Consider the following 15,814-nt stretch of genomic DNA (forward strand, 5'->3'; position numbering starts at 1 on the left):
AGCCAAGTCAGCAGCAGTGGTTTAAGATGATAGCACCTTGCCAGTCACCCCACTCCTCTGCTGGGGAGGCATCCACACCTCCTCCACCCCACAGGTCTTTGTTTCAGCTGCTCATGGCTATGAACAGAGACTGAGGAGCTGACACGTTTCATTTGTTTCTCCTGCCTTCCCTTATAACATCCATTAGCAGGGTGGGACTGCATCTTAAAGCACTGCACCTAAATCTCCCCAATCCTTCTTGGAGAGACTGCCAGCAAGAACATGACTCAGGTTCATTATATTTATTTTACATGCTGGTTTTCTTGAAGCTGTGGATTCAGACTGGTGGATACAGACAAAATCACTGACTGCAAACCTCTGACTCTGGAACTGCAGGATGGACTCCTGAGCTGACCATGTGCACTTCCCAAAATACAGCAATATTCCAGTTTGCTGAAGCCAACAGGTCATCCCAGAAACAAGCACTGCTCAACTCTGTTCAGTAATGGGACACATGAAAAGTTCTTATTGTCCCACATCTTTGAATTACAAAAGATCTTTCCTCCCCATAGCTCTTTAAGCTACAAAGTTTATGTTGTCAGGGCAGTAAAGACACCCACAGACCTCGCTGGCCTTAATCACCCTCTCTTGCTCCCCTTCACTCTTTCCCATCACCCAGGGCTCGTTTCAGCTCAGCCATTACATCAGCCTGCATATTTGAGCCAGGGCTGCAGTGGAGCTGGAGACTGGCACCATTGCAGCAACGCTGGGGCAGGAGGCTGAAATGGCATGGGGGGGGCTGCTCAGGGTCAGTAAATCCTATTAAATGTGCTTGTGGCCCTGATGCATGTCTTGCAGGTCATGGCAACAAGAACACATTGATATGAAACTCATATGGTGAAGAAGAATGGCCACCCTGAACCACATGGTTTGTTCTGTTTTCAAAGAAGCAAAGTACTTGTATTTTATTAGTGTCTATTAATTACAGTGCCAAAGAGTAGTATTTGCTTAACTGCATCAAAATATTGTGTCCCTGAGTACATGCAACTTTAATTATCAAGTAAAGAGCTCCACCAAGAAGCTTTATTCAGGCAGTAAAACCAAGCAAACTTCCACATAGCTCTGCCTAAGAGGTGTTCAGTTCCTGAGTGTCTACTAAGACTAATGAAATGCACTATAGAAACTGAAAGGATTATATCATGGATAGGAAGGAATGGGAAAGAAAAGACCACAGAGTCTATAAATCCTACCTAGTGGAATGGGTATATATTTATGGACTGGTAAATTGAGTTGTCCCAGTCTGGAGACAGTCGATTTTTTAGTTGCAGGTTTCCTTTTACCTCTCAGATTACATTAGGTGGTGATGAACAACACTCTTTTGTTCATGGTGCTGGTGAGCAACTCCTCCAGAGGATAACTGCAGCACCCCTGTCTAGCAGGGATCATATTGGTATTGCTTTAATGGCCTGAGTAAGCCCCAGCTGGAAGCTACGGCCAGCTCCCTTGGTGGGTAAAACAAAGTTCTCAGCTGCTGAATCTGCTTTAGCAGCTCTCTTGAAGACAGCTGGACAGCTGGGGCCAATTCTGCTTCAAAACAGCAAGTGCCAGAGCCTAGAAACCATCTCTGACATTAGTGGTCTTGACAAACACTGGGTCACATGGGTCATGCCATTTAGGCTTTGCATGCTACTGGCTCCTTCTTCTCTTCCATTGCTAGCAACAGTGGTGCAGCACACCCCGATAAGCTGCTGGGAAAAGACACACAGGAATGTGCATTGGGAGCCCAGACTACTTGGAAACAAGAGGGATGGAAATGCTATATTGATCCCTTAGATAAGAACATTTGGCTCGCAGCTGAATGACAGTGAAGAAGAGCATTAGTCTTCTAGATTTTTACTCATCTCCATCAGGCTGCAAGCCTTGTTTTGCCAGAACTGTAAGTTACAAGTTAAAGTCATCTGAATGATATGAAGAGGGGTTGGGGGAAGGCAATTAAAAAGCTGAGCTGTCAATTAGAGGGAGAGTCTCTGAAAGAGGTCTGTGAAAAGCTTATATATAGCCATAAGGGTCTGTTGCAGAACCTGATGTGGTATAAGATGAGCTAAATTTGAACGTTATATATTTTGTTTATTTTGGGATCTTGGTTTTCTTGGATACTTTTCTTCCAAAGAAATAACACTCTGCATTATGGGAAGTGTTAGATCAATGCTTACCACTGTCTACAACTACATCACCCACACACATCCTCTTTTCTAGCCTGGAAATTCCAGCAGTGACTTCAAGGCACTGTGTTTGACCCAAGCTGCTGTGCTCAGGCTGCCGTTGATCTGGAGGTCCTGAGTCTGTTTGCAGTCTGTCCAACCACCCCCACAGCTGCACCAAGAACTTAGGGAGTGATGGTGCAGTAATTCTGACAGTGTGGGGAAGATTTGTTGGGCTGGCAGAGGCTCTTTGTGCTATGCATTATGCCACATGCACATGTTGTATGAAGGCCATGTTGGCAAAGCTTTGCATTTGCTTTTTTCAGGTAGGGCTTGCTTGCACAGCAGCCTCACCAAAGGGGACACCGGGATTTTTTATGTGCTTGCTGTGCAGCATTTCCTAGGCTGCATACAGCAACGTGAGGGTAGTCATTGGGAGCAAAGGGAGGTGCGGAGCAGACCCTTGACACAGCCTTGGCTGGCAGAGCTGCCTGAGGCCCTTTGCGCATGAGCTCTGCCAGCAGGGTCACTGCAGAGTGCGTTTGGGGAGACAGCTAACAGCCACAGCCCTGCTGTCAGGGATGACCCTGATGGGGTAGGCTGGGTGCTGGCTCCCTCAGAAGCACGAGGCCACGGAGGAGTGTATGTACATGAGCCAGTAGCGTGCCTTTGTGGCCAAAACAGCCAATGGAATTCTGGGATAAATTATGAAGAGCACAGCCAGCAGTTAAAGGGAGGTGATCCTGCCTCTCTACTCAGCCCTGTTGAGGCCACATCTGGAGTGCTGTGTTGTGGATATGAAAGAGACATGGAGCTCCTGGAGCAGGTCCAGTGGCTGGCAAAAAAAGATAATTAAGGGACTGGAGCATCTTTCTTATGAGGAAAGGCTGAGGGAGTTGAGCCTGTTCAGCCTTGAGAAGAGATGACTGAGAGGAGACACCATCAATGCTTATAAGTACCTGAAGGGAGAGTGTTAAGAGGATGGAACCAGGCTCTTCTCGGTGGTGCCAAAGATACAGGCAATAGGACAAGAGGCAACAGGCAGAAACTGATGCACAGGAAGCTCCACCTGAACATGAGGAAGAACTTTGCTGTGCACATGACCATACACTGGAACAAGTTGCCCAGAGAGGCTGTGGAGTCTCCCTCACTATAGATATTCAAGAACCGGCTTGATGCAATCCTGTGCCAAGTGCTTTAGGACGACCCTGCTTGAGCAGGGAGGTCGGACCAGATGACTCACCGTGGTCCCTTCTGACCTTACCCATTCTGCGATTCTCTGATTCTGTATGCGTAGCACCACCAGGCCCTCCCCGCCGCCCCCGGGGTTCTCCCAGAGCCCCACAGCGCCCGGCGTCGAGCCGGAGCCCCGCGGCCGGAGCGCCCGCTCCACGTGCGAGGCCGCCCCCGCCGGGCCTACACGCCCCAGAATGCCGCGCGGGGCTGTGCGGGGAGGGGAGGGGCCCAGGCCGGGAGGGGGCGGGGCCAGGGCGGCGAGGCAGCGCCGCGATTGGACGGCGTCCGCCCGCCCTTCGCGTCACGTGCGTCCGCGCCCCCCGCCCCAGTCACTCAGCAACGGCGCGCGCGCGCGCCAGTGCCCCCCCCGCGCGCTCGTCACGGAGCGCGTCCCGCTTCCCTCCGCCCCTCGCGCGAGCCGCCGCCGGGAGCTGCCGGAGCCGCCTCGCAGGAGCCGCCGGGAGTCGCCGCCGGGAAGCCGCCATGGCCGAGAACGCCGCCGCCGGCCTGGAGAGCCACCGCATCAAGAGCTTCAAGAACAAGGGCCGCGACGCGGAGGTGCGTGTGGGGCCGGCGGGACCCGGCCCGGCCTCCGCCTCCGCCGGCGGCCGCCAGAGGAGGGGCCGGGCCGGGCCGCGCTCGCCGCGGGGAGGCGGTGGCGGGGGGAGCGCCCGAGGGGTTTTTTTTTTTTTTCTTCTCCGTCATGCGGGCGGGCGGGCGCGGCCGGCGGGAGGCGGGGGCGGGGGGAAGGGTTGGCGCGGCTGGGCCGCCCGTGGGCCCCTCCGCCGCCAGCCCGGCTTGCCGGGGCCCGGGATGCGGCACCCGCTCCTCCCGCGGCGCTTCCCGCGCCCGCCCCGGCGGCCTGCCGGTCCCGCCACTCGCTCGGGGCTCGGCTGGGGCCTCGGACAATGGTGCGGCCGCCTTTTGTGCCGCCCCCCGGGGCGGTGGCGGCCCTTCCGCCGGGGCTCGGGGCTGCCCTGCCCGCGCTCCCGCGCCCCGCGGTGCCGCCGCCGCGCACGGAGGCCTGTGCTGGTGCCGGGGACCGCTCCCACGCTCTGGTGAGCCGTATTACGGCGTGCTGCGCCGGCCGAGTCTGCTCCCTGTGCTGCCTCGAGTCGGCCCCTTTTTTAGTTTTAATTTTTATTTCTTTTATTTTGAAATGCCGGTAGGCACATCGGTAATGGTTTGCTGGGCGTCTCCGTCTAAATCGGGAAGGAGTGTGGTGCTCGGTAAGGCTGATGGGGTAGTAGTTTGCTCACCCAAATTTGAGAGGCGCAGGGTTATTGGAAGCTTATTCCCTGAAGGTATTCCAGAGGTCTTCCGAATCTGCGTGTTATTACCGGAGACATCTTCAGTTCTAGTCACAGTTGAAAAGGGAGGAAATCCCAAATCTCGTGTTTAAGTTTCTGTAATAGGAAAGGAAGAGGGAGGGAGCTCTCAAATCAGGCTAGGATTGAAATCGGATTAGGATTCGCTACAGTGAAAACCTAAAAATGTGCCAAATTACTTTGGCTTCACCTGAGGCTGTTTTTCATGCTTCTGTTGATTTTATCACTTCACTTTTATAATCAGTGGGACTGGAATTGTAGTCCTCTGAAAGCACATTTTGTATGTTAGCAGAATTCACACTTCTGCTGCTATTGTTTGGGTGGAGACAATTTTATGCAGGTCAGGCTTAGCAGCAGCAGTGTCTTTAAGATGACATTCATAGTGTAAAGTAGTCTTTAATTTTTGTTTGACTTGGTGACAGTGAATCTCTTACAGAAAATATTGCGTGTAAAGAGTATGATAACTTCAACACTTCTGGCTAACATTAGTAAATGTTAGAAAGTAACTAAAAATTGCCAGTCCTTCTGTTGAGCAGTTGGCTCTCAGGGCAAGGAGGAGTTGTGGTGGATTTCTTTTCCTCCTTCTCATCCAGTGAGACTCTTCCTGCTGCTCCTCATTCATTTTGTCCTTGTCTCATCTCCCCGTATTGGTTACCGGCTTTGTTGTTGCTTTCTCAGTCACTGGCCTGAATCCATCACAGCTCTAAACAGGGAAAGGTTAGGTATGTTCGTGCCTGGTGTGAACTGATCTGTCATCCTTGGTTGCTTATATTATATCAGGCCTGAGACTAGGGGAGTTAAATATCTGCCTCCATGGGGAGGAAGGAGGACTGCCTAAGCTTTACTGAAATTACTTACACCAGACCAGCTAAGGTAGCTTAGCTCTCATTTCCCCCTGAAGGGGAGTAATTATTTTGGAGTAGCATATTTGCTGTTATGGAGAAGTATATCCCCTAGGGTTGTCTTCCACTGTGCTGACTGACTTCCTTTTTGTGGCTGGAGCCTAAGATGGGTAGATAGCTCCAGTAGTGTTAATATGGTTAAAGCTTTCATCCATGCTTTTTAAAAAGGGTTAAAATCTAGGAAGCATCTTTCTTTTGGCGTTAACAAACAGCTAAAATGCAGAAGTATTTAAAAGCTGTATACCCGTGAAGATATGCTAGAATAAAATTTAGGTTCATTTAGTCCATAAAAGATTGGATGTGTGTCAGCATCTTTCAGTACAACTTTGTTTGTATTAAATGTCTGCATTTTTCTGCTCCACCTCCTTTTTGACTCTTTTCTGATCAAGGTACTTCCTTAAAAGTTCATGTTTGAAGTACTCTTCTGAGTAAACTTTTATCTAACTTAAGTCTCTAAAAGTAAAACAATGTAAGTTAAGTTTAGAGTGGAGAATGAAGGAGTACAGCAGTGCTATATAATTGCCATCAGTTACTGTGCTTCTCTTGAGCTACTGATACACAGACTGACCTGCTGATTGGACAGTTTGTCTCTGTGTAGTGGAAGTTATCAGTTCTCCACAAAGTGTTTATTTTCTAAATCAAATATACCTGATTCCCAACTGTCAGCAATTGAATACACTTGCTTTGCTCCCTGTGCTGCAGTAAAGAGATTTACATAGAGATCCTGCCTCCAATTTTCTGTACTTAACTTCAGAAATCAGGAGGCATCAGTGCTATCATTGGCATTGATCTGCATCTTCACATTTTGTCAAATTCCACCAAAGGAAATGAAGTGGTTAGAATGATGGCATAATAAATCATGGTCTGATATCTAGATTTTATCCTCTGGAAAATTTAAAATACTCAAAGCTATATGCTCTCAACTTCAGTTTGAAAACAGTGACACTTGAGTCACCTGCTTGGAAACAGTCACTGCCTTTGAACTCATTTGGCTTGAACACATTCTTTAGTAATCTTCCTTTGACTTCTGTTAAATACTTGTAAGTCATTATTGATCCCCTCTGGGTACAGACTCTTCTGGCAGACCAAAATACTTACTCCTTTAATTTGTAGTTAACTCATATTTTATTACTGGGTTTGCTGGGCCATATAATTGTCTTTGCTTTTTGTTAATGCAACTTTAAGGGAAACAAAACATGAGTAAGTACTTTAGTTTTATGTTATGACAGACCTCAGTATCCTATGCAACTTCTCATTGTGCTTTTCTAAGAGCCAAGAAACAGATCCGCTGAGCAGAAGTCAAAGCTTCTGAATCCTTGACCTGCACAGGTTCACTCTCCTTTTTCCAGCTTCAGGTTTGAGTGGAAGTTTCATACCTCTTTGTTGGCTTCCTCTTTTAGGAGGGTAGAGTTGTCTGTATAGAACTGGAATTCTGATTTTGAGGTATTAATACTTCCAAAAAGTATTTAGCCCCCAAAAGAGGTAATAGCAAAATCAAATGCCAGAAATTAAGTATTCCTCACTTAATGAGAGTTTCTGTTCTTGCTATTATTAGTGAGACTCTTCTGTTTTTATAGGTACTGACATGTGATTAGCAGCAAAGTTAACCAGAACCTGCAGAGCTGATCAGTAAGGAGCCAAGACACTCATGGCTTCATCTGGACAAGTAACTGCCAGTTTTCTCCTCACAACCTTCTCAACTCTGTATTCTCCAGATATGTGAAAGAGATTTTTTAAGTGCTGCACATTCAAAGAGAAGGCTTTTCTGTGTTGGTCATGGGCATGTAGTCTTAAGTCTCGGTGGTTTTTCCTAAGTGGACAGCACTGATCTTTCCAGTACAGTTGAGGCTTTACAGGACAAGATTAAACAGTTGCGATCACTTAATTTGTAACACCCCTTGTAACTGCTGTGTCTGTTTGTTTATGTTGATATCTAAGCTAGCCTAGCTTTTAGAAAACCTAATTTGAACCTTCTGATTTTTGCGGTTCTTCAGCTTTTATTCTTTCCCTAGTAACATCGTTGTTAGCCTTTTTTACTCCTCCATCATCTTGTATTAGAAGTGTTGCTTATTCTTTATTACAATAGCAGGCACCCATTTGTTGACTCACAGTTCTGATGTTTAAGGTGATGGATCAAACAACGCAGCCCATTTCTTTTGTCAGGATTAGTCAGCATCCCTGACTGAAACTGAGGAAAAATTCTTGATGAACAGAGGTGTTATAATTTGTAGGGCTGTCTGCATGACTTGCTGGGGGTTTTGTGTGTGATATAATGAGACTGTGATCATGTATGCAAAATGCACAATAGATCAAAAGTAAAACTTCATGTACACTCATGTAAAAGAAAACAAACCAACCAAAAAACTCCCCAAACCTAGTAAGGAGTTAGTGCGTTATAACCTAAAAACACTTTAGTGACTGGGATTAAAATATCCCTTTTGTATACTTGTCGTATCCCTAGTCATAAGAACACAAGTCCTTGAAGTTCTGTTGCTTAGGCTGTAGGGTTATCCTTCTGAAATTTGTTGAGGGCTAGTTACCAAGAGGAAACATAACCACTCTGTCATCTTTCACCTACTCCTGCCCTATTTGATTTTAAGCTTCAGAGGTCCTGGCCACTGATGTCTTTTCCCCAGTTACAGTTTTTTAGGGGCAATTGTGTCAGCTTGCGGTCTGTATCACCTCTGAGACCAGGAAATTTGAAGGATACATTTTTATTCTGTACCTTTAGCATTCTGACCCCAAATGAGGGAGAGGTAGAAACGGGGCTTAGCCCAGATCTGCATCATCAGCTCTAGCAGCCTCAGTGTATTTACTGTTCCTGCTTTGCTAACAGCGAGGATCTGGTTCTTGAGGATGCTTGAATTCATTCGCATTTTTGAATTCACTGTGACATTTTTTGCAAGTGGAGGAACGTCTTTCTGGGGAGGCCAAATCTGTACAGTCTCTGGGCCTCTGAGAAAAGGTACAGGTTGACTTAAAGCCACGTACCCGTCAAGTGTCAAAGGCTTTTTGCAGTGGAGGTGCCGTAGCTGCGCAGTGTTAGTGAATGAGCCAGCATGCTGCTGCCAGCTCATTCCTTCATGCTGTTCTGCGCTAACTAGTGTTTTTGCTGTCTCCCTGTACTCCTCCAACACTTCATGAAACAAATAAAGGTTGTAGCAGTCCCAGAAATCCTGTTATTCCCAGCTACTTTGTGACGATCCAGTTTCTTTCAAGAGCTCACTTTTACAGATAGATCAGCTCTGTTTCACTTTGCTGACGCAGGAATGGATACTGGGAAGAAGTTGGGCTGTAACAGCTGATTTAGTTTTAGGGTACTGTGGACCTGCTGTCTTAATAGGCTCATTGGCTTCTTGAGTCTCAGTAGGTTAAGTGAAAACTCAAGGTGTCAGGTAGCTTCCTGTTGGGAACTGGATGTAATACAAGATCCAATACTCTCGTGCAGAGTTTCTAACTCCTGTAGCTTCTTTATTACCCTTTAAGACCATTGTATATACTCTTGGGAGAAGAGAGATGTGCATTTGTACCTTGGAAAGAATTATGTGGGTAGGAAGTGAGATACAGATGTGGGAAGCCTCTTTGGTTGCTCTTGCTCCAGAATTTTCCAAACTTTAGTCTGCAGGTAAATGGTACAATGTTTGTGACTCTTGGCAGAAAAAACCCACCTGCTAAGTCCACTTAGATGTACTGTCCAATGTTTTCAAGGTCCAAATTCAATTGAATCCCTTGCATTTTAAAAGGTTCAAATACACAGATACATTAGGAAGTCATTGTTTATTTCAAATATACCTGTAGAGAGTGCAATTTGGAGATGACATCTCATGATGAACGTAATCTTCATAAGCTGATTGGGATCTGTGCTGGCTGTATTGAGGCCCAATTATTGCTGTTTGCTGTTGTGATATACCAAGCCTCTGATAATCTTCCTGTAATTACAGAATTTGGTTTTCTTCATTCTTGTGTATTTTTAACACCTACAGCAGTGGCACTGGTATCTCTAAAAATTCTTTTATCAAAGGATTGATTTTTAATTTGTAGAATGTCAAAGTTGGTAGCAGTGTAACTGTCGTACTACTTTTAAAGAGCTCTTAAACTATTTTTTGCCTAAGTTCTTTGAGGCTTTCATAATATTTGTACAGTTCCAGCACAAATCCAAGCAGGACGTTTTGTCCTCTGAAACTGTGTTTTATGAAAAGACAGCAATTAGGAGGATGTGCCAGCTACCAGTAAGTGATCAGATTTGTATTTATTGTGGGATTAGAAGTGGAATGAGGCATCTAATTTACAGCATTAGGCTAGAAGAGGCAGTGAAGTAGTTGAAGATGGGGCATGTCATCAAGTAGTAAAGACAAATTGTTGACTGAACTAACTTGAAATGAAAAAGAAATGTAAAACCTGTATCTTTTCCAGGAGTAGAGATTGTCAGTTGTTTCCAAAATACCTGGCGCTGTGAAGTTCTGATAGTGAATTGGCAGCAGTACTCCTGATTACTTTTGTACTAGCAGAAACTGGGCTTTGTATTCCATTTCACAAAATTTGACATAGGTAGTCAAAAGCACTAGTTTCTTCCTGCATCAGAACCATTTGTCTGTGCCTTGGAGTGAACTGGTTGCAAAGCTCTTCATGTTTCTTTAATTTCCTGCTTCCTTAGCTTCCTGAGCCAGCCCTTCACCTCTGGAGAAGACCAGTGGTGGCTCAAAGAGGTCAGTGTGAAGGGCAGAAGGTATATCTTCTCTAGTGGTATTTAACTGTTGGATTGCTGTCCCTTCACAGTCAGATTAACACCATTTAATCTGCTGGGGAGGCTCCATCCGTATTGTTTCTCCTGAGTCACCTGACACTTGTCTCCTTTCTCACGTTAAGCAAATGTTACACTTAGTTTTTGTGTGTTAATACAGCAAGTACAGAATAGAAATATATACTGTACGAATGGCTGCAGAACAGAAGACAAGTTACTATCTTCCTTGTTCAAACACCTGTTACTGATTTACTCATTTCCCTCATATGCTGTTAAGTCTTATCATCTGAGGACCTCTTCTTGTGCTTTTTTAACCTCGGTTATTGTCAAATCCAGTAACAGGTGGACTTTGGAGGTGGTGACAGAATAAGGGATTTGAAAAATCAACTTGGAGTACTAGCTTCCTTTCAAGACTTACTAGCCTTGATGGAGATGTATTTTATGGAGTATTCAAGCTCCACTACAAGAGGAGAAAGTGGTCAGACAGGGTGCTAGGGTGGCTAGTGGCCAGGTTTTCAGAGATGTAGTAGGGGATTCCTGACCAGGTGCAGCGTCAGGTTTCAGGTTTGCAGTTCTCAGAATGTCCTAGTCCTTGCCTTTTCCTAGTTAACTACAGTGTAAGTCAGAAAGTTGATGAAATTGTGCAGAGACACACTGTCACATCTCTCTCAGGTAAGCTAAAGTCACCCTAAAGCAGATACTGTCTTTGCATGCAGCTTTCTGACATCAGGGTCTCTCACTTTTGATGCACACAAAACATTAGTTGCGAAGTTAGTGGTAGTGATTTCTCTGCAATGAAAATCTGACTTGCAGCCAGATATAGAGAGGACTTTCCAGGAGAGAATCCTGAAATGAGAGAACCCTACTACGAGCAGCAGGATCCTGTTAACCGCTGTTTGTCTGGCATGCAAGAAGAATGTTGGCTGGTAATGTGTAGTGTTCATATCACCAATTGAACAGCAGTGTGGAGCAACCTTCCAGACAAGAAGAGATATTTAAGGAGCTCTGACACATGCAATCAATGTGCCAGCACCTTTGAGCATCCTTAGTTGGATATGGCAGTACTCCTTTCCCATGTCCCTTGCCAGCAGGGGTATGGCTCACTGTACCTCAGTGCTCCGTGTAACCTGTGTTTTACTGGCTTCGTTTAGCGGTGAGGTTCAAAGGGATTTTGTTTTGGTTCTTGTTCATCGAAACTGGACCACTTTTGGTAATCTAAGCGAGTTCTTAAGGCTAGCCAGTGCTTTTGTTATTTAGCACGTATAAATTGGAATTTTGAGAAACTGAAGGTGTATCCTCAGGGAGAAAAGTATGGTACCCGAAATGTTCAAATGATAGAAACGCGGAATCAGTGCTCATGTCACATTGAAAAGTGAGGTAGAAGCATGTGGAATTCCTGATACTGAAATGATTAAATCAGAGGGGTAACTGACAGGGTTCATAAGATTGTGGGATGTTGCTGGAGTGTATTTGCTAATTCCTAATGCTTCGTCTTTTTCCTGGGTTGTCAGCTGGGTTTGTTGTTTTCTCTTGCATCTTGAGCAGGATGATCTCTTCATAGATTTAATTAGGCAGCTAGCACATGTTTAATCTTCTTTTGCCTTTTGATTATATCTTTCAAAAAACACCAAAGAAAATCTGATTTCATTTGAGCCATGTAATATTATACCAAAAAAGCTTGCTGTGGTTGAATATAGCCTAACTCCCTAGGGACTTGATTTGCTGGTTTTTTCATGGCGCCGTTTGAATGTATGCAAATTGCAATTGTTTTCCCATTTTATAGATGGAATAACAGAACTGTTTTCCTCACTTTGGGGAGGTGCTTATAAACACGTCACAGATTCATAGAATGATTGAGGTACTTTGATATTACAGTTGAAGACTGTTTAAGTGTCTGAAGAGAGAGTGTCTTTGTTCAAACATAGATTGCACAAGAAGGTATCTGGCCAGTACTTAGCATAGTAGGTTTTCTTGTATTTTTTTTTCTTCCTAAGGGAAACTAGTATAAATATTTGGCAAGCCTAAGAATGTCTGTCTTCTGGCATTTGCCCCAGCAATCTGTGAGGCTTTTCTGACCAAACACTTAAATTTGTAATTAGTTCCTTGAAAGTGGTTGTCTGCAATTTATAAAAGCTATTAGATTTGAAAGAATTTATTAAAGTCTTTATGTTGATCTGAAGATCAAAATTTTGGTCTGTTGTTTGCACCTAGTTATCGTGAAAAGTAGTAATTTTGCTCCGCTGTTTTCATGTCCTGTACACAAGTGAATGTGGTATCTTGTCTGTGAAAAATGGCGTTAAGTGGTAGATTTGGTTTCTGGTAACATCCGTTAGTAAAAAAAAAAAGAACCTGTGCCTCTGAGTTGATCTTTTAGACTCTTCTTCAGACTCTTCTGGTCTTCTAGACTGTGGAGGAGGAAAGGGACTCCTGCTCTTTTGCAATGACAGTGAGGTGTTCTGCTTGAATAGACAAATCTTGTACTTTCCCTCCTCAATAAGGGAATGGGAGGGATGCTTGCTTAGAAATTCTAGGAGAGGACAGAGGTGTTGTGTCTTAGGAGAGATCAAGGAGACGGTGTAAGTGCTTCACTTGTTCTCCCTCAATGACAGGCTAAGCTTCTGTTTCCAGGAAACTCTGAAACATCTACAAGTATCTTTTTAGAAATTTGTGTACCAGCAAAAGCATATTCCTGCAACATAAAACTACCAGGTTTCAAATCCGTGTACCAATTTAGTGTGTCAAGAAGCCTTAATCTTCTAACTTCCTAAAAGAAGTAGGAATAGGAATGACTTGTAATTAGACTGTCTTGGTTATCCACTTTCTTTGGTGCTTATATGGCATATCTCAGTATTCAGATAAGGCATTGTAAAATTCAGTATGCCCTTCTCTTTACAAAAGATACAGGAGAAGAAGAAAAACTTAATATAGGTGTCCTTCAGACCGGTAGTTTCTTTTTGGCTGCAGCGGAAATGACTGAACTGCACCGCTAAGTTTTTCAAGTGAACCCTTGTCAAAGTGAAGATACCAGTGACTGCATTGCCAGTGCTCTTTGGAATACTACATGGATGGTGTGCCATGGTGATGATGATGGACAGGTTCCTTACCCTGTTAGGACCACCCTCTTTGAATTAGTTGGTGATTCTTGCTGCCTGCCTGTTGGTTTTGTGCGGTGGTGAGTTTAGCTTGGGATGCTGTGGGATTACCTGGAAACTTCAGTTTAACTTCAGGGGGAGCCCATATGGGTGTGTTGCAGCCTTGGGTCTGATATCAGTAAAGATGGGGTTAGCAGTGTTTTAAGGTCTACATCTGAATGGAAATGCTGTAAAACTTTTCACTACATACCATGTCCTTGATTCACACAATAGCAGTAACTGGAAATCTAGATTCTGTCTTCCTTCCCCCAGCTGAGTTTTGATGTCAAATAGAGAATTCCAGCTCTTTTATTCTATATAAAACCAGTAGAAAACATGTTGATTGTATTCCAGACTGCTTTGTGTCCTTCACTATTGGTGCAATTAGTGTTGAATGCCGCCAACCAACTTGCTTCAAGTCCAGCCTCCGGAGGATTGTTTGATATGTCTGTACTTGTAAACTGGGTAATTGGTATATGGGAGTTAAAACATGGGTGCTCACGTCTCACTTCTTTGCTGGTAGTAGCTCAGTATGGAGATTAAACAAATGCAGAGAGGATATTGGGACTTCAAAGAATATGCTTACAAAAGAGCTAGTGAGAAATAAACACAACAATTGCTTTTCTGCCAAGATTTTTTGAAATAGTAGAAGTGGACAATGTGGATGGGCACCTTTGTCTGCTTCCATAGGGCTTTCAGGCAAGTCAGCATCATGAGCAGTGATAATTGGAGGCTTGTGGCTTTCCATGTTGGCATGAGTGTCTGACTTCAGTGAGTCATTACCCACCAAGTAAAAGACTTACGGTAGATATCTCACTCATCCAGTTTGCTGAGGCTAGCCAGGTTCAGATATTTGAATTATCTTGCCACAGACTGGTTAACAAAAAGCAGCTGGTCTTAATTTTAGGGACCTTAAACTGAGGATTAAAAAAAATAAGTGTGGCAGCTCCAACTGCAAAAAACCCTAGTTTTCCTTCAGTGGTCTTTATTAACCCTGAGGCACATGAGTCCCAGACAGATTATGGTATAAAATACAGTAGCATAAATACTGCACTCCACTCCTAATGTACCTAGTGCTGTGTTAAAGGTTACAAGCCAAAAGGAAACTTCATAATATTAAGTTTCTGCAGCACACAGTGAATTTTAACTAAGTTTTAAAACCTTCTGCAAAATAATAGTCTTTCCCTAAAAGAGGATTAAATACCTTTCAGGTCAAATAATAATCAAATGAAATAAAACTGTCTTGGAGTATCAGATCAGTGTACAGACACGTTGTAAGTTTGTGTGACTGCTTTGGTAGATCTGTTGCTTGTACTGTGGAATCCATGCCCCCTGCCTGCATTTTTAACTGGGTCAGCATAATTTAATATGGAGCTGTGATAACAAAGCCAGAAGTGGAGTTGTTCTAACTGTGTAGTCTATACCACTGGAAAAAAAAAATCACGTTTTTTCTTAGAAGGACAATTAAGAGCTTATGGGAGTACTTGGTAATTAGCTAAGTCTCAAAATTGGGCATGGGGAAGGAGAGTCTGCCTAGAACATACATTGGGAGGGCAAAGCTGGGTAATAATCCATGGTGCTTGTAACTAAAGGGATAAGCCTGGCTGGAAGGGTTAATTTGGACTAAATATTTGGTTTAGTTTGGCACGGATGTCAAATCTTTTTTCATGCCCAAAAGAAATAGAGGGGATTGGTCTGCACAGCATCATTGTTTTTAATTCTTGCAATTGTGACTAGGTAGTTGCATTTAGACCATTGTGATGCTGTCCCAGAATTTTGATTAAGTAGTTCCAGAATTCTTCCTTTCTGCATTGAGATATACTTGTAATTCTTGGAGTAAGCTATTATGCACTTTGAAAGTGAGAAGAGGTAGAACAGCACTGTCACCTTCTGTCAGTGTCCCTTTGTCTCTTTTTTTTTTTTTGGCTGGAGCAAGCTGTATCAGAACAAGTAGAACAATATCATCAGTTTAAGCCTCAACTTTACACATACTAATTATATACCCATGCAAATAAGGAATATTTAGCTTCTAATGTTAACTAAAGATAGGCAGCTGACAACCTTAATCGTCTCAGCCATTGTATACAAACAAGCATTTGAATTTTCTTTTCTACCCAAAACCAGCCCAGCTCCTGAGGCTTCTGCGTTTTGATGTGCACTGCAGTATTTCATGCTTGTTAAAAGGTGTCAGAGAAGGAATAAGGAAAAAAGGCTAATAAAGCAGTTTCTACAGAGGAATGGTATTTACTTCATCAATGCAAACACTACCTTTCATGTCTTGCACTTGCACCTATGT

The 15,814-nt window shown here is 44.2% G+C and overlaps 1 protein-coding gene across 1 annotated transcript in view; it reads left to right on the forward strand.

Annotated features, from left to right (window-relative positions):
• Nucleotides 1–3,790: 3,790 nt before the first annotated feature.
• Nucleotides 3,791–15,814, forward strand: part of KPNA3 (karyopherin subunit alpha 3) — a 50,092-nt gene continuing 38,068 nt past the window's right edge. Inside the window, exon 1 of the mRNA XM_027648601.1 lies at nt 3,791–3,974. Within this exon, the coding sequence (XP_027504402.1) occupies nt 3,900–3,974 (75 nt within the window). The 5' untranslated portion in view covers nt 3,791–3,899. The remainder of the gene's footprint in view (nt 3,975–15,814) is intronic.

This window comes from Corapipo altera, unplaced genomic scaffold (genome assembly GCF_003945725.1).
Source record: "Corapipo altera isolate COAL_440 unplaced genomic scaffold, ASM394572v1 0, whole genome shotgun sequence".
NCBI lineage: Eukaryota > Metazoa > Chordata > Aves > Passeriformes > Pipridae > Corapipo > Corapipo altera.